This window comes from Neomonachus schauinslandi, chromosome 15 (assembly GCF_002201575.2).
Source record: "Neomonachus schauinslandi chromosome 15, ASM220157v2, whole genome shotgun sequence".
Classification (NCBI taxonomy): Eukaryota; Metazoa; Chordata; class Mammalia; order Carnivora; family Phocidae; genus Neomonachus; species Neomonachus schauinslandi.
This window is the reverse complement of record NC_058417.1, coordinates 45,018,660-45,037,190: the sequence shown is the minus strand read 5'-3', so window position 1 is coordinate 45,037,190 and position 18,531 is coordinate 45,018,660. Positions and strand designations below refer to the sequence as shown.

Genomic DNA, 18,531 nt, shown 5'->3' with positions numbered 1-18,531 from the left:
GGTTAAAACGCAATGCACCTGCGTATGTGCTGGGGCGGGTACCGACGTCCCGGCCTGGCTCCTGGCCTGGCTGCCAAGAGCTGAGTCTCCTCTTCCTCCCACCACACCGCAAAGCCCCCACAGCTCATTTCTAAGTTAGAGTCACGACAGCCCAGACATGGAGATGCCATCCCAGCATGTCCCCAGCACTCACCACACATCTGCCTTCCTCCCGTAGCCCTCGCCGCTGATCACCTCAGGACTCATCCAGTAGGGCGTGCCAGTGACCGAGCGCATGCCTGTGCCGGACATGCAGATGGTCTGCAGGCGCTTGCTGGCCCCAAAGTCCCCCAGCTTCACATTCCCAGCAGAGTCTCGGAGGATGTTGGCTCCTAAGGCATGAAAGGGCAGAGGCTGCCACCCTGGGCCCTCGGGGCATTTTCTACCATCCACCCTCTTCCCCTCCCTCCCAGGTCACGGGGCTGCTGGGGAGGACGGAGACTACCACGAATAAGACATGACGTGCACAGAGTGCTACTGGCTCCACCCTATAGCATGAAATGAGCATCACCATGGCCAACATCTAGCTGCACAGCACCGTACAGGTAGTTTCCCAAATTGCTCAACCAATCTAGACCAATCCCCCAAGGAAGCAATTAGGGTCTCACTTTCCAGAAAATTCAGAATGGTTAAGTGACCAGGTCTTGGGGACCTCACAGCCTGTGCCTGCTCACCCTTGATGTCTCGGTGAACGATCATGTTGCTGTGCAGGTAGGACATGCCCTCCAGGATCTGCCGGGTGTATTTGCGGGTCACGCTCTCTGTCAGAGCTCCGTAAGCCTTCAACTGGTCTTTCACTGAGCCCTACAGCCACAGGAGTCAGAGGGAGTCAGCTCAGGGAAGGGGAGGGAGGGGGGCAAGGTTATTTCCAGCCCCCAGCATGGCAACAAAGGAGTGATTCGGCCAACCCCGGTGAGCGGTGCCCCTGGCTTTGCTGGGGGCTACTGGGCAGCTTGGAGAACAGTTTCCTTAAGCAACGTATGATCTAAATCCAGAAGGGAGGCCCCTCTGCTCCAGGTATAGGCGGTCCTTACTGGACAGTGCAACCACCCTGTAAGCCTCGGGTCAGGGTGGCCTGGGACGCTTCACGTCCCACACCATCACCATGGCCAGATGCAGGGCCCTCCTGACTTTGAGCATCACCTCTGGCATCTCAAGTGATCAGAAGCATGTCCAAGGGACACCTCCTCCAGAGCCCACAGCCCAGGTCTGGCCCTCTGGGGAGCACGTACCCCTGGCATGTACTCCATGAAGATGGTCAGAGTCTTCTCTGCACGGTCCCGTAGACAGCCGTAGTACTGCACTATGCGCTCATGCTGCAAATTCTTCAGCAACTGGATCTCACACTCCAGGGCACTCACCTCCTAGGGGAGGGGCCCAGTGGTCACCTTGGCTTGCAGGGCCCCGCTTCTGCCCACCTGGGATCAGTTCAGTTTGCCCTAATAAGTGACCTCAGGGGGGGGTCTGTCTGCCTAGGGAACTGGAGCAAAGGGGGGCTCTCTTAACTGTCTGGCCCTTGGACACAATGCGGGGTGACCCATGGGACAGTGGCACTCCCATGCTGGAAGAAGGCAGACAGTGGGGTGGGAGAAGGGGTGTAGATGCTTAGTTAAGGTAACTGCTGCATTTGTCAGCTCAGATTGGAGTGTAGGCCACACCCAAAGTTGAATTCCAAAGATAAGCTCCTTCCTGGACCAAGGGCTGAGAGGCAACTGTTTGGTGAGAGTGGGCAGGTACTGTTCTTTGTGGCGCTGGCCTCTCAGTTCGGGTGGTTTGGTACTTTGGCATCAACTCAGTTCCTCATACCCAATCCCTCCCCCAGGGGGTCTGATGCTCTTTGGACCACAGTCCCTTTACCCCATGGCCATGGCCAGGGTGGAAAGCAAGGGAGCATGGGAAGAAGAATGATGGGGGGAGCAATGTGTAGCTTCTTGAGCAGTTTATCTATGCAGTAAGACAGGAATTTCTGCTAAGGGGGACACTGGAGGCCAGACCATGGGGAAGGCAGTACCTTGCTTGTCTCAGGGCTGTCTGGGTCAAATTGGACTTGCTTGGAAGCAAGTTCACGTCCTGTGTCCACGTCATAGCACAGATAGACCCTGCCGAAGGCACCCTGGCCCAGAAGCTTCCCACGGCGCCAATTGATGGGGGCACTAGGAGCTACAGGAGAACAGAAGGAAAGAGCATTAGCTTGGGCACATTATTTACTGAGATCTTGCCTTGGTCTCCAGAGGCTCTGTGATGGGACCTCTGGCTCAAGAACCCCTCACCCAGCACAGTCCTATCTCTCAGCCCAGCATCTCCACCCCCTTCTGGAGCAGGCTCAGTGCCCTGATCAGTGGGACCGTTAGGTCCAAGTCCTGAGAGGCAGATGACTGGCTACCGTCATGGTTAAACCCTCCTCTGAATTGATCAAATACCTTTACTTCCTAAGTCCCCAAACATCTGAATATGGCAAGGACTGAGGAGATTGCTCTTCTGTTTAAACACAGAGAGACTAAAGGCCAGAGAGGGGAAGTGGCTTGCTACACAACAGTGGAGCGAGGCCTAAGGTCCAGGGGATCTGCTGCCAACCCACAGCTTCTTCCAGTGTAGTGAGGATGGGCCAGAGCAGCCTACCGCTGAGCTGAACAGCCCCAGGGGAGCTCTGGCCTCCTGCCCTGCTGACTGTCTGAGCACCCCCTGGGCAGTCTCCTGGCTAGGGCCCACTCCTCACACTTGGTCGGCACATTCCTCTCCTGCACAGAGAGGGCATTCTCGCTGTCCGCACTCCGCAGGCGCCCTCTCGGGTCCAGGTATTGTACTGCCAGACCCATGTTCTCGCCATTTGTGCTCAGGGAGCGGCTAGACGGCACCAGGGTAAAGAGGTTGCCTTGATGACGCCGTATTCGTGGAAACGTTCTTCTGCCTGAAGGGATGCAGGAGACAGAATAGAGCAAGTCAGCCCCCTGGCCACGAGGCTAAATGTGCAAACCACATCATCCCATCTGCCCTTTTACCTAATCCATGCCAGAATGGCTAATGTCCCAAGCACCCTAGAATCAGGACAAAAGCAGGAATTACAAAGCAGTCACGGATTGTTCAGGAAGCCCTGGCCACAGGGAAGGCATAGGGCTAACCCTCGTGCACCACATCACTCACAAGGCCAATCCACTGCTGAAGTCTGTCTTCCCTGGCATCCTAATCCTAAACCTTTGTGGAAGCTCCCTTCTGTCTGCTGCCATGGGGCAGAAGAGGGCGCTGAAGAGCTGGCACCATGGGGCACGCTAAGGACTCAGACCAAGAACACTCAGACCAGTGTTCCCTTCCCAGTGGCAGCATCTTGGTTTCCAGACACCATCCTTCTGCCCATCTCCCCTCGGTCTCTAGTGCCTCCAGTCTGGGCACAGCTCCTCAGGAATAAAGAAAACATGCGGTCTGGCGGGCCTGGGCCCACCCCCTGGCAGTGGCTTTTGGGTGGGAAAGCTCTACCCATGTCCATTCTGAGGCAGCCAGCAGGGGGCAGGGTAGAGGTGCACTCACCCTCATTGTAGTCCTTGTGGTGCACAGACACGTGGTAGCGCCGGGGGTAGGTTCCACCTTTGACCCCTTTGTCATACAGCTGAGTTTCCCGATCTGGGTAAGATAGAGATAGAGGAATCACTGGTTTCGGGGTAGGTCAATGTGAGTGAGCTATTTAAGCCCCTATGTCACCCGAGACCTCAGAGCAGCAGGCTGAGGAGAATTAAAATACAGTCCCGGCTTCCCACCTCGGCTAGCAAAAGCAGAATGCCTGCAGTCCCATCCGGGCACCCTGCAGTGCTCTTCCAGGCTCTGGGGAACTTACCCGAGAACTCCTGTCTGTTGTCTGGGAAGCTCTGGGCTCGGGACATTCTCGATTTCCGGAAGGATGGGCTGGAAAAAAACAAAACGAAATCACAATGTAGACATCAGCCTACTTCGAAAAGCTGCACACCACGGCAGAAGGCAAGGATATCCAGATGGATTCTCTTTTCTAACTCCGTCCCGCATCATTATATAGGATAGAAAAACCAGAAACCAAAATACCCAGACTGCCTAGCTTACCACAATGCCTGCTTGGTGTGTAATCTTTCCTCACAGTTTGGGAGGGAAGCAGAGTTTGAGAGAAACAGCCCTCTTCTGAGTTCGGCCTCCTACTTTCTCTTTAGTAGTCTGAGGCCCAAATCTGACAGGACCTGTAAGAATGAACCCTCCAGCCCTCGCAAGCTCCACCTTGGAGTTTGGCACACCACTTTCCCTTCTTGCCCTTTCCTCCCACCTTGGTAACAGGGGAAGAGTTGCAAAACATCCCTTGCCCAGGGCAGTAATAAAAACAGCAACAACACCAAGCATCTTCCTTTCGGACTAAGCACCACCATCCCACTTTAGAGATAGGGAAACTGAGGAACGGAGAGATTAAGGGAAGCTACTTGACTTCTATTTGATGGAGCTGGGGTCTATGTGGCTCCAAATTCCATAAGGAGGAGAGGAAAGCCCTATGCTCAAGTTAGGCCGGGCCTCAAGGGAGTAAATGCAGGTCACTGGGTTTTACTCCCAAGGAAATGAAAACAAGGCATTGGAGGGACCAAGGCAAAACCTAAGGATCAAGTGGGTATGCTCAGCTATCTTTCCTAGAATTCACCGGAATGGTCCTCGACCTTACATGTGAGAGTGCCTTTTGAGAGGGCCATGGGTCAGAAACGGTCAAGGCAATGACACGGGGGCTGCCCCCTACTTCACAACTACTAGATCTTCTGTGGTCTTGTCCTACTGCCCACCCCACTCCCCACCCCTGCTTGGCCACAAAGCTTAGGAGATGGTCCAAAGCCAGAGTCGGTCCCTGTCCTGGCAGAGCCTTCAGTTTGTGGCAGCAACTCCTGGCACTTTTACCTGGGCCTTCTTGCCCCCCTGGTTGAAGAGCAAGCCCTAAGCGATGCTATGAATTAGGCACCAACAAGTAACTATGACTGTATTCTATGACTTCTAGAGGGAAGACAGTGCTCATCAGTTTTCAGGTCTGTTAGGAAAGATGTAGTACAAATTTGGCCAGTACCCATGTGAACAATTAATCAGTTACACAAAGGAAAAAAAAAAAAATCCCCAAACCTGCTCCATAGCCTCTGACCACAGCCGTAAGCCAACTCCAAACATACCCTTGCTGACAGGAGAACCAGCTGCACAGAACCATTCGGTATGTAAAAGACAGCCTTCTTCCCTCCCAAAGTGTGAGAACAAGATTACACACGAAGCAGACAGTGTGGTAAGCTAGGCAGTCTGGATATTTTGTTTTCTGGTTTTTCTATCCCAGTTTCTTACTCCATCAGAAACACTTGGGAGAAAAAAAAAGAAAGTAAACCCACAGGTAATAATTCAATTTTTTCCCCAAAACACTGAGGGTTCACTACTTCTCAGGCCAGATCATAGCAGTGAGGCCAAGAGCACAAGAGCAGCGTGTATTATATGGAAACTCAAAACATGTAAAGTGCTTGGGATAACAGAGCAAGCATTTAACACATGTGACTTGCTATTATGAGCTACTATTACATTCACCTAATTATACAAACATAAAATTCTCATGGTATTTGAAAAATTAAGGAGAGGGCTAATAAGAATCCCAGAAAGAGGTTTCTTTCTCAGAAGCATGATGTTTTAACCTTGGGCCTGCACACCACCGTCTAGATCAGAGACATAACTAGCTAATTCTGTTTCCTCAGCCCATCAGTCCCAAACATGCCTACACACTAGGCCCCAAAGCAGCCACGGTCCCATACCTGTCTGCTGACCTGTCCAAGGATTGGCAGCTTCCTGACAAGGAATTTTCAGCACTGCTCAGGGGATCCAACATCTGCAAGGCAAGTCATACAATAAAACCCCAGCCCCAGTCCCAACCCCAGCCAGGTGACTCAGGGCTTTATGGCCCAGCCAAGGCCAGCAAATGGTCCTTTTTGTCAAAATATGAAAGTGCCCTTTCTCTGCTTGTGCAGTGGGAAGAATGGTTAGGAAGGTACCGTTTTCCCCCGTAGTTTGAAAGGCAGCGTTCCAGGAGGGAGAAAAACACCTGGCCGGCATGCCAAGGAGCTCTGCCAGGACAGCAGAGCAGAGACGCTGCTTCTCTTGTTGGCATTTTATTGGCTCACGAACACTGGGGGCCTGGCACTGAAGCTGGTACTACCCTGTGGAGGCTTGCATGGCACGGGTGGGACTGTATGCTTCTGTTTACACTCCATAATTTAAAACTTACGGAGACAAGTATTGCTCTTGTTCCACAGATAAGCCACGGCAGGTCTAAGAACGTTAGGAGAATTGTTTCAAGTCATGAAACTAGTATTATGCAGCTGATACAGATGAAAAATGTCCTAATTCCTGGTTCTCATATGGAGGCATAAGTATCTACGTAAGTTAAAATGTTTCTCTAGCCCTTAGTCAAATGCAGTAACAAAGAGCCTTCAGATTAGCTTTTTTTCCAACCAATCTCCCTTCATTTTGCCTATGGAGGTTAGCCCCTATCAGAGTATTCATTGTCTAAGATCCAAAGTTAAACACTACAGAGGGAAGCAGGAACCAGAATTATGAAAACTCACTAACAACTTTCATAAAATTAGTTTCCAACTCAAATTATCCCTTCCTACTTAATACTAGGGTCCATCTTGCCCATAATTTTAAAGCGAGACCAGTTAACAGAAGAAGAAAGGACAAATAAAATAACACTACAGGCATGATGAAGGAGGAAGAACACCAAAGGTTCAAGAGAGGCCTCTGGAAAATCCACTGAATCTCGGGAAGCCCTCTGTAAAAAAGGGCCCTCTTTATAAGAGTGTCGCACCCGTCAAAGGGGAAGTAAAGGAGGTTACATTGTGTCAGCAAAATTTTTGTTAGAAAAATTAAGCCAAGGGGCGCCTGGGTGGCTCAGTCGTTAAGCCTCTGCCTTAGCTCAGATCATGATCCCAGGGTCCTGGGATCAAGTCCCGTATCGGGCTCTTGCTCGGTGGGGAGCCTGCTTCTCCCCTGCCTGCCACTCCTCGCTTGTTCTCTCTCTCTCTGACAAATAAATAAAATCTAAAAAAAAAAGTAAAATAACTAGTAAAATAGTTTCACCAAAGAACCCATACCACTGGGCGCCTGGGTGGCTCAGTCGGTTGAGCGACTGCCTTCGGCTCGGGTCGTGATCCCGGGGTCCTGGGATCGAGTCCCACATCGGGCTCCCTGCTCAGCGGGAAGCCTGCTTCTCCTTCTCCCACTCCCCCTGCTTGTGTTCCCTCTCTCGCTCTCTCTCTCTCTCTGTCAAATAAATAAATAAAATCTTTTAAAAAAAAAAGAAAAATTAAGCCAAAAAAATTAACATGAATCATACTTTTGTTCATTCTAAAAATTAGCAAACAGATGCAACTATTACCTTAATCTGATGAAAGAAAAAACAAATAAACCTATCTTAGTTTCACTTTTCAAGAAAGTCCCAGTTGAATATTCTTTCACTATATATACTACACTGTTTTGGTCTCTGTTAACAGTGGATTTATCTTGAATGGCTGGTTACCAGGAACAATTCACTTCAGCTAAGGGGAAGGACTTAGGCATTCCTTCTTTGGCCTCTTTCTAAAAGTCTGTCCTCACTAGGAATCCAGTACTCCCACACCTTCCAGGGGTAGGCAGGTAAAGCAAAGATGTAAAAGGACCAGGACATAGGGCCATGGGGAAGGACAGAGACCAAAGGCAATGAACTATTTGCGATCTCTGAGATTTTACATCCAAGTCACCTCTAACACAGCTGATGGCCAGAAGTGCTCTGGTTAGAGGAAACAGAAAGGATGGTCAGTAAAATACCCAAGAAGGGAATCCTTAACTAAAATCACCCCAGGTCATTGTTCTAAACATAAATTTATCTGGAAAGCAGGAGTTACAGAAATGAGAAGCAGTGTAGAGGCCTTCTCACAGTCTATGTAGTTTGGATAATGCTTTATACAGATTAGCTATCACCAGGAAAGAAAAGTTTTAAGAATCAGTTTTAGGAGAAAGAAAAGTTACAAGGATCAGTTTTCTGTAAAATCCCTCATGTGGTGGTGCTGGCCCTTCTAATGGATGCTTTGCTCTTAAGAAACTTCCCCTTCCCAGACCAAATCCTAAAAATTTCTAAGAGCGGATCTTTCTCTTATGTAACCAAAGCAAGCTCACTGAAAAGACTTCAGAATGAAGCCAGAGATCTCACTCTTGCTGAGTTCACTAAGCCAAAATGCCATTTTCATCAAGTGAGTCACTAGTTAAAAAAGTTACCTATTAAAATGGGTGAGCCATTGTGGTGGGCATACTCTAAGGTGGCCCCCACAATGAGTCACAGTTTTGTATAAACCCCTCCCCTAAAGTATGGGTAGAACTTGTAACTTGTTTCTAGTCAACAGACTATGGCAAAGAAGGTGGCACATTCATCCCCATGATGATGCTACATTTTACGACTCCATCTTTACAGACTGAAGCAAGAGATTCTCCTCTGGCCTTGAAGAAGCTGCCATGTTGTGAGAGAGCCATGTGGCAAGAAGCTGAAAGCCATGTGGCTTCTAGGAGCTCAGAGTGGCCCCTGGCCAACAGACAGCAAGAAAACAGGGACCACAGTGCTATAATCACTGCCAACAACCACGTAAGCTCAGAGGGGAACCCCAAGTTCCAGAAAGGAATGCAGCCTGGCTGACACTCGACTGTAGCCTTGTGTAACCCCGAATGGAGGGCCCTGTTAAATCATGCCTAGGTTCCTTACCCAGAGAAATTGTAAAATAATAAATGTATGCTGTTTTTAAACGGCTAAGTTTGTGGTAATTTGTTGTGTAGCAACAGATAACTAATATAGCTCACACAAAGTAACCATTTCTACAGTGTAATTTGGATATGGTACACCCCCTACCTTTCATCAAGAAACAGCAAAACTAAAATATGGCTGATGAAAAACAAAATCTGTCAGTTCAGGATTGGTCATATGTTAAACTCTGCTGATACCACAGGAGGCTGTAGGGAAGCATTCAAATAGCAGAGTGGTGTTCTGCAGAGAGACCCGTGAGAGGAGCACAGCAGAGGAAAAATGTGTCAAATGCTCATCCAACACCAAGGAGCCTGGGGAGTTTACACACTGTTCATGGCAGGAATTAATATTTGGCCCCTAAAAAGGAATAATCCATATTGGGGCAGGCCTGGCTTACAAGAAGCTAGTAGATGGGGTTCAAATCCCTCAGCTCTGCACCACGCCCCCTGAGAAGCCCCATTATAACCTTGGTCTGACACACTCCGAGGCACACCCCAAGCCTGTACTCACACACTGCTCGCTGGTCTCTGGGATGAACTCCCCCTCGCTGTTGATGCTGGTGTAGGACCCCTGCCGGGCAATGCGTTGCTGCCGCTCAGGCACGTAGCCAGGGGGAGGTGAGCTTCGGCCAGGGTTCTGGGAGCCTAGAACACAGAAACAAGACCTTTTACAACAGAGCCCAGAATGTGTGGCTGAGAGCAGCAGACAGGGGACCAGGTCAGACCAAACATCTGCTGCAGAGGCTGGTACCAGGTAGGAACTCAGCAGAATTCCCTTTGTTTCCTTCACCCTATGTGGCAGATACAATGGGTTAGACTCAAGATCCATTCTACCCTTCTAGTATGCCTTCCTATACTTCAGAAGTTAATCAGCTAAAAGCTATTATTCCTGGGTGCAGCCAGTCAGATGCACTTGTGCGAGGTTTAGATGGCTTCCTGCTGCTGCTGGGCACAGTCGTAGAAGCCCCGGTTTTTCCGCTGTGGAATTACCCGATGCCCCACACCGGGCCTCCCGCTTTCCCGATGTCAAGACACAGAAGCAGTCATCCCTATGTAGTGGTGCGGACCAGAGCAGAGAGGCACTGTGCTTCTGAATCTGGTACCATCCTGGTTACAGAAGAGGGAGGAGCTCTGTGGTGTCTTAACCTAGAATCTGTTTCTCTCTCCAATCACTTTATAAGCCAGGATGAGCACTAAATCTCTTCTTCCCGAATCTAGTTAGAGAGGATTCTACTCTGTGCACCTGAACCCTGACCAATATACTCTGGAGTGAAAAGGTATTACACATTTGACCTACAATGAACCCAAAATGTCTCCTCTAAGGGACTTATTAGAGAGGAAAGAAAAACTTACTTATTGATGAAGTCCCAGCGATCCAAACTATCCCCGGACAAGATAAACTGCTCTCAGTCTGTCAAATGGAGTATCTAGGTGAAGCCTCCTTGGGGTAAAATATCCAAGGCTCTGGACACCCATTCTCTCCTTTACCAGCTGCCACTCAACTCTCCCCTGGTTTTACAGGTAAGATGGGACTGGCTCACATGAGGCCAGCACTACAGACCCAGGAGGGGCTGGGGGAAAATAGCAAAGGTTTTCTGAGCTTTTATTTCCAGCCAGAGACTTTCACTTTTTCCAATACACATTGCTGCCTGCAGAGAGCCAGCCTTGTTATCTGATGGGCAATGGGCCAGGGGCTATTGTGCACAGGCCCACAGCTTGGGGCAGGAAAGGGAAGTCTCCCCAAACCAATGGCTATCAGAGGAAGCAAATGGAAAAACCAGGAGTTGGCAGAACTGCTCCAGAGCATTTTCAGTTTTGTTTTTATCTTCAATTCAGAAATTGGGGGCTAGTGAGACACACAACAGCCGTCGAGAACAAATGAGACAGGGACCTTAACAGGACAGGATACTGGACCGCAAGACTCACTGATGCGCCCATTATTTGCCAACAGACACAGCAGTGAGCTAGACAGCACAAACCACAGTACTATGCAAGACAACTCATTCTAGGCCTTGGAAGGTAGGCCTGGTGGGGATGGCAAACTCGCTGGGATGTCCTTCCCTGGCATTCCAGACGGACCTTGCTCTATTCTCATGAGGCCATTTGTGCCAAGGGGCCCCGTCAGCAGCAGCAGCTGAAGCAACAAAGCAAAGTAGTCGTCCTGTGTTCAGAGTGCCCACAGCTCTGCATGAAGGTGTTCTACACACAAGGAGAAAGCCCGGGCTTTAAGCTGCTGACTGGCTGTACTCCTCCCAGGGCATGCCAGCTCTCTGCTAGCTCCTTAACCCATAGTGCAAAGTCCGAGCAAAACTCTCACCCAGAGCTGGAAGACTGGCTCTCAGATTCTAGCCCTTCTCATAGGAGACTCCGGTCAGGAAGCTGATGCAGTCAGGAAGTTCCCTCCGCAGGGAGTTCTAGGGTTTGGGGTCAGTGTTAATGTGCAGGTCATTGCAAGTACAAAGAGATAGCTGTTTTGGCCATCAACTATTTTTTCTCTAAACGCTGCTGTCTCTTGCTGGACAGATGAGATTGGGGGAGGAATCGACTCTTTTTTTTCTTCCTCAATGGGAAATCTTAACCAGTATTTTTCAGTGTGTTCACACTGGACCAGGCTGTGCAGAACAGAGCTTCTCAACATTTCATCCCACGAGATCCTGAGAACATCCTAGATGTTTTAGCTTTCAAAATTCCCATTTGATTTTGAAGTTGCCACCACTACTAAATAGTTCCTGGTCTCATCCAGCATCACAGAAGAATTTACGGCAAGGAGAAAAACCCTGCGGAAGTGAAGGAAGCTGACCTGTGTGATGGCGGCCTCCGCCCCTCTAACTGCACCAGGACAGGAGGTCGGCACTGCGCACAGCTCTCTCTACCCAGCGGCAGCCCGGGGCTCCCTGCAAGTCACCTTGTTCTCCCCCTTGCCAAGGCATTAGGCACCCTCCACCTGCACTCCCCACGTCCCATGCAGCAGGAGTTGGCTTCCCCAAATCCCCCTGGCACCTCCCTCAATCCCCTTTTCAGCTGGTGTTGTGCCTCCCTTCTTCGTGAGCATGCTCAGACCCCTAGCTTACAGTCTTGACCTTACTTTTTGCCTCTCCTGTAAACCACTAACCGACCTCTGTTTTTCTTTCACAGCCAAACTCCTTGAAAGAACTGATTACCTCCACTCCCCAGCTTCCCATTCCTTAGGGGCTGCAATCTGGCTTGCCTCACTGTGGAGGATTGCAGTGGCAAGACAAGGAGTGAGACAGAGTAGGAACAGAGGCAAAGGCACTTAATGAGACGCACTAGACCCAACGGAGTCAGAATGTGGCAGGGACAAGTCCTGCATTTGAGGCTTGGCTGCGTGGCTTAAGGGCACCACCCAAGGTATTATGGAAAAATGGTGCTTGAGCTCGGCTTCAAAGGTGGGCAGAATTTCTACAGGCAAAGATATAAGAAAGGGCATCGTCATGTAGGGAAATTCCATCTGCCTTGTCTGAAGATCTCCCCACAGGGGTCTTTCTTTTGGGTTAACTCATTACCTAGTTGTTGTTGTTTTTGTTTGCCGCTTGTCTTTGTTTTTTAGCATGAGCTAATTTAACAGATTAATTGGCTTGAAAAAAATTAAAATTCAAGGTATGTATATTATGATGGGGAAAACAAAAAGCAAACATGACAGCTGGTTTCAAACAGTTGAAAACCTGTCATACGAAAGATGTTATCTATGTATCTGTGTTGCTCAAGAGAGCAGTACCAGAGTCACTGGGTAAAGTGAGGGAAGGCAGATTTTCAATTCAATATAAGGAAGAAGTTCAAAGAAACAGCACGGATCGGGCTACCTTGCACTTCCCCATCACTGAAAATGGTGCCGTGGGGGCTGAATGACCCGCATGTTGCCGTCTCTCACTAAATACTCACAGGTTCCTTCATGTTGGTAGGGGAGGAGGGCAAAGCCCCCTTGCTCCTGCTGGTTGGGGGTTGAATCTCTAAGGCTTCTCTTTTGACCCTGTTTCTACTGCAAGGACTTCTCCTCGCGCCTGATACTTAAACCCTGACTCTCCTCTCTTCCTGTTTCCTTCTACTTCCAGAAGGCCTTACACTGTACCAGCAAAGCAAGTACTTAGACATTTGTGGATGAAAACGACAAGTTGTGTCTCTTACTCTTTCCAACCTGGCTGGTACCGTGTAAGGTCTCCTCTCACCCCCTCCTATTTCTCTGGTCACTCCTTTCCTGTGTCCTTTGCAGGTTCATCCTCCTCTAATTGGCCACTAAGTGTCTGGGTTCCTGAGGCTCAGCCCTCGGCCTCTTCTTACTCTGCAGTCTCTGCCTAGGACCTCTCATCTGGACCCGTGGCTTCAACTGGACAATTTCTAATATTTTTTTCTAGTCCTGATTTTCTCCCCTTTGAGCTGGAGTCCTGTATATCTACCTGTCCATTTGATAGCTCCTCTTAGCTGTCTCAAAGGCACCTCCAATCCAACCTGTGTACAACATCAGGTCTGCCTCTTCTCAGCACAGGAAACCAGGCTCTCGTCTCTCATTCCTGTCTTAGTGACAGGCGGTGCCATTCATCCAGATCCATAAACCAGTAACTTATCTCCTGCTCTTTCAACACTTACAAAGTCAATCCAATACCACAGTAGTTCTTAAACCTCTTAGAACTCTTTTATACTTTAAAAATCAAGAACACTGGGGCGCCTGGGTGGCTCAGTTGGTTAAGCGACTGCCTTCGGCTCAGGTCATGATCCTGGAGTCCCGGGATCGAGTCCCGCATCGGGCTCCCTGCTCAGCAGGGAGTCTGCTTCTCCCTCTCCCGCTCCCCCCTCTTGTGCTTTCTCTCTCTCACTCTCTCTCTCAAATAAATAAATTAAAAAAATCTTTAAAAAAAATTAAAAATAAAAATCAAGAACACTGAAGAGCTTTTATTAAGTGGGTTATATCAATTGATATTCACTGTATTAGAAATTAAAGCTCAAACGTTTGGAGAACACAATGATACACAAGCACACACTCCACAGCCATCAGAGCAATGACTTCACCTCAGGCAGGTAGCCTCTGGAAAGCTCCATTCATCCTCATGAGAGAATGGAGTAAAAAGGCAAATCACAGACCTCCTGAAAGGATCTCAGGGACCCCCCCCCACCCCAAGTCCCCGGACCACACTCTGAAAACCAAACAACACCATGTTCTGTTGGCCTTTATCTTCTAAATGTCTCAAATCCACCTGTGCCTTCCTCCTCCACTACTGTCACTAGCCTAATCCAAACTTCTGTCTTCTTCTCCTGTACCAAACTACATTAGCCTAACATGGTTCCCCCCTTGGTCCGTTCTTGCTCCCCTGCAATCTGTTCTCCACACTGTAGCTACAGCAATCTTTTCAAAACACAAATCTGAGTATGTTGTACACCTATTCCTCTTCACTTTAAAAACCAGAAAGTGGACTTTCACTGCTTTCAACATTAAGAATCAAGATCTTCATCATGACCACAAGGCTCTGCCTCCTTCCCCAGCCTCAGCCCGTTCCTCTGCCCTGCTATTCTCGGCTCTCCAGCCTCAGGGCTTCTTTCTGTCTCAATCACAGCATACTCCCTCAGCCATCCGGCCCCCAGCCCCCACACGTGCAGTTCTCCCTGCCTGGCACTCTCTTCCTTGCTTCCCCTTTGCATCATTCACGTGCCGGGTCACAGGCTAAGGCTTTTCTGGCCCCAAAACCAGGATGCATCCCTCTGTTATACATGCTCACCGCACCATACACCTTTCAGTCACAGCCTATAAATTACACATTAATCTCATCGTGACAAGTGTTTGTCTTTGCACGCAGCTGTAAGAGCCACAGGGGCGGGAGCCAGGTCTTTTTTTTGCTTCCCCTGTTGCTGGCACACAGCTGATACTTGGCCAATTAAATCTTAAGGGAATAAATGAATGAACAACAATGCAGTCTGACAGGGAGAGAAAAAGATAGTAAGATTATGTGATGAGCATTGTAATAGAGATGGGCATGAGGGACCAACATTTTCAATGACTTCCCACTGCCTACCAAACAAGCCCAAGGGCAGTTCAGGCTTCTTAGAGGTGGCCCAGGCATCCTGTCTCATCTTTATTCTCCTCCAAATATATCAGCCAGTCTGAAGGACAAGTGAGATCTCCACAGAAAAACAGTCAAAAAGCCCTCTCCCCTCATCCTTACCTATGGAAAGATCCAGTTCACACAGCTCCTCCACAGAAGGCATGTGCCAAGCTGTTCCAGTTAGAAATAACCTCTGCCATTTCTCGGCTCTAGGGAAAGGTTGGCAGGCTCCACCCACTTCTTCCTTCATGTCCGCCACACTCTGCACCACTCGGGGTTCTCTGAACCCCCCACCTTCTTTTGTGAGGCTGTCTGGCAGACGCCCTCTCCTGTGCCTGGAATATCTCTCTGCTCAGTAAATCTTTTCTTCGTGTGGCAGCTCTGATGTTTCCTCTTCTGTGGAAGGGCTTCTCCAAAGTCCTGGGACGAGTTGGTGATTGCCTCCTCCCACCTCACCCTGCCCTCCACTGTAGCCCCTATTATACACGCCTCCATTGTAGCCCTCATCCCAGCTCAATGGTTGGTACATACTGCTTGCTGAACGACGGAACCCAGGATCTACGTGTGCTAGGAGGCTGTGTTGGCCATTCTCTAGATACACAGGAACTACTTCATAGAAATCCTATTCCTCAGCATTCTCAGACAAGGAAATTCCATATATGGCTCCTCACAACAATGGCCCAGCATTTGGCCACTGCCCCTACACACAAATCACAGGCTCTAGGTTAGGAGCAGGCCCAATCACTGCCCCATGTCGATCCTCACTGCTTCTTGTGCAAATGAACAATGCTGCCCTCCTCCCAGTATCTCTGAGGGCTCTGGGACAGAGGCGAAGCTGGCAGAGTCTGCTAGGCTTCAGGGCACCTGGATTCCAGGGCCAGAGATGTTCAGATAGGGCCTCCTCGCCGGGGTGTTGGCTCTCTCTCCTCTATCAGCTTATTGAAAACATAGCCACCAATTATGCACAATGTTAAAGAAATATGAAACTCCTATACAGACCTTCAGCTGGGCTACACTTACTACCAGTGTTTGCTCAAGTTCCAAAAATTACTCAGTAAGGCAAAGTCAGTGCCTGAGTAACACATTCTTCCTGCTACCCTCTCAGGAGGCTTATCACTCACAGACAGGCTCTGTGGCAGCACTGACGTTCAGAACTCCCCAAGCTCAGCTCAAGATCTTCAGAGAGCAGTTCAGTTTGATGCAACTCTACCTGTGTGGATAGAACTTGTCTTCCTAGCAGCAGCAGGGGTCTCAGCAACATTAGGGTAGTAGGTTCAACACAAATGTTTGATAAGGCCAGGTTTCCCTCTTGATACAAATTCCACAATTCAGGACATGGGCTTTCTCCTCAGACTCTGGGAAATGGGATCCAGAGCAATGCTGGGTTATCTGGTATAATGCACAGACCTGACTTCGATTTCTTTCCTGGGGAGGCCTGGGGCAGCTACATAGTTTTCTTCCTACTTAGCCAATCAATATATCCTATGTCAACAGTCTCCTGTCCTTCCCAGACAACTTAGTCCTCAGTTCTTTGGTGAAACAATGGTCAAAAATGAGAGTGGACTATTTGTTGCTGGAGTTCTTCAAGCAGATGTTTGAGGAGATCACTTTTTCAGACATGTTTAAAAAGGAACTTGGTCATGCCATCACATTGTTACATTGTAAGCTCCCTGAGAGTCAGGACACCATCCCAGTCATTTCTCTATCCCTTCCCCCCAAATAAAGGCATAGAGGATTATTTTGCACAGAGTAATAGCCTATAAATGTTTGACAATGGCTTTTAAATTAATAAATACTTAATTTTTAAAAAACATGGGCAGGTAAATTAGATGAGAGAGGAAAAAGGGGTGAAATACTCACTGACAGAGAGGTGCCTGCTTCTGGGCTCAGGGGGCTGGTAGATGGTATTGATATCTCCTGCAGACTGGGAAGCTTTGATCCGCACCTGCCTGGACACCCCAGAATGGGGAGAGGGACTGGTCTGTAAGATAAGAGGAAAAGACTGAGCTATCTTTAGGCAGGCAGGCCAAGAAAGGCCCACGTGCCCTTCCCTAAGACTCTTCATACTCTTAGCTGCCTTCACGCTTTCTTTTTTTCTCTCTCTCTCTCTCTCTTTTTTTTTTAAAGACTTTATTTATTTATTTGACAGAGAGAGACACAGTGAGAGAGGGAACACAAGCAGGGGAAGTGAGAGAGGGAGAAGCAGGCTTCCCGCAGAGCAGGGAGCCCAATGCGGGGCTCGATCCCAGGACCCCAGGATCACGACCTGAGCCGAAGGCAGACGCTTAACGACTGAGCCACCCAGGTGCCCCTCTCTCTCTCCCTTTTTTAAAAAAATATTTATTTATTTATTTGAGAGAGAGAGAACACAAGCAGGGAGGAGGGGTAGAGGAAGAGGGAGAAGCAGACCCCCAGGCTGAGCAGGGAGCCCAACACGGGACTAGATCCCAGGTCCCTGGGATCATGACCTGAGCCAAAGGCAGAAGCTTAGCTGACTCAGCCATCCAGGCGCCCCTGCCTTCACACTTTCAATACACGAGGTACCCAGCGTTCCCCCAAAGCTCACTCCTCCATCTGTCTTGGCAAACCACTATTTCCTCATGGTAGTTTTACAGCTTCATTGATATTGGAGCACTGAGACCCCCTGTCCCAGTTTAAGAGGTGATGACTCAGGCATGGAGGAATAACAAGTTTTCCTATAATAATATGTCAAACAGAAAAGTAAGTTGTAAATACCCTCTCATAAAATTCTCCAGAGAGGGGCGCCTGGGTGGCTCAGTCGTTAAGCGTCTGCCTTCAGCTCAGGTCATGATGCCAGGGTCCTGGGATCGAGCCCCGCATCGGGCTCCCTGCTCAGCGGGAAGCCTGCTTCTCCCTCTCCCACTCCCCCTGCTTGTGTTCCCTCTCTTGCTGTGTCTCTCTCTGTCAAATAAATAAATAAAATCTTAAAAATAAAATAAAATAAAATTCTCCAGAGAGCTTGGGAAAAATAGGAAATTATTTCAGCAGTGAGATCACCTGCTGAGCAGGGGGTCAGAATAGAGAATGACAGCAACCTCCCTGCCCAAGAGAATTCTGGTTGATAAACATATTTCTAAAAGTAGCTCGATGTGCTGCTTCTACCCCAACTACAATCACTCCCCCCCAAATTAAGACAAAATCTCAGTTGCTTACTATCACCAGGGTTTACATGTGAAATTACCTCAGGGTTGTGTTCATCTGGGAAAGGCTATCATTAGGTACCATCCTGCCAGAGATCAAGGACCTCAGAACGGGGTTAGCAACCTTACCACATGCACCCTCACTTTTGCACTGTTCCAGACAAACCACCAAGTGAGCCCTAGAAAAAAATCAAAGCAACAAAGGGGTCCCTTGCACTGAGAAAGCTGAAAACCAAAGGTGGGCAGTGAGCAAGTGATGTCGGGATATGATTATAAGCACGTGGAACACTACAGAGAGGGAATGGGAGGTCAGGAGTGCTAAATAACTTGGGGCAAAGTTTCGACTTGCTTCTCTAGCTCTTCTACCTCACATAAGAAAAAAAAGTCCAACCTAAACAAACTATATCCTGTCCTCCAGGAAAAAAGCTTCCCGCTCTCAGGGGTGAATTCAGCTGCCAAGCAGCCTCCTCTGGTCTCTCCACGCCAGACTTTATCAC

General features: G+C 49.0%; 1 protein-coding gene across 2 annotated transcripts in view; it reads right to left on the bottom strand.

Moving 5' to 3' along the window:
* Positions 1-18,531, bottom strand: part of MAP3K3 (mitogen-activated protein kinase kinase kinase 3) — a 64,898-nt gene that overhangs the window by 3,953 nt on the left and 42,414 nt on the right. For both annotated transcript variants that reach the window (XM_044921936.1, XM_021678402.2), the window contains 10 exons: positions 16,734-16,854; positions 9,335-9,468; positions 5,811-5,884; positions 3,866-3,933; positions 3,562-3,654; positions 2,756-2,947; positions 2,051-2,199; positions 1,272-1,403; positions 714-843; positions 194-371 (listed from right to left, as the gene is read on the bottom strand). In XM_044921936.1, the coding sequence (XP_044777871.1) occupies positions 194-371; positions 714-843; positions 1,272-1,403; positions 2,051-2,199; positions 2,756-2,947; positions 3,562-3,654; positions 3,866-3,933; positions 5,811-5,884; positions 9,335-9,468; positions 16,734-16,854 (1,271 nt within the window). The remainder of the gene's footprint in view (positions 1-193; positions 372-713; positions 844-1,271; positions 1,404-2,050; positions 2,200-2,755; positions 2,948-3,561; positions 3,655-3,865; positions 3,934-5,810; positions 5,885-9,334; positions 9,469-16,733; positions 16,855-18,531) is intronic.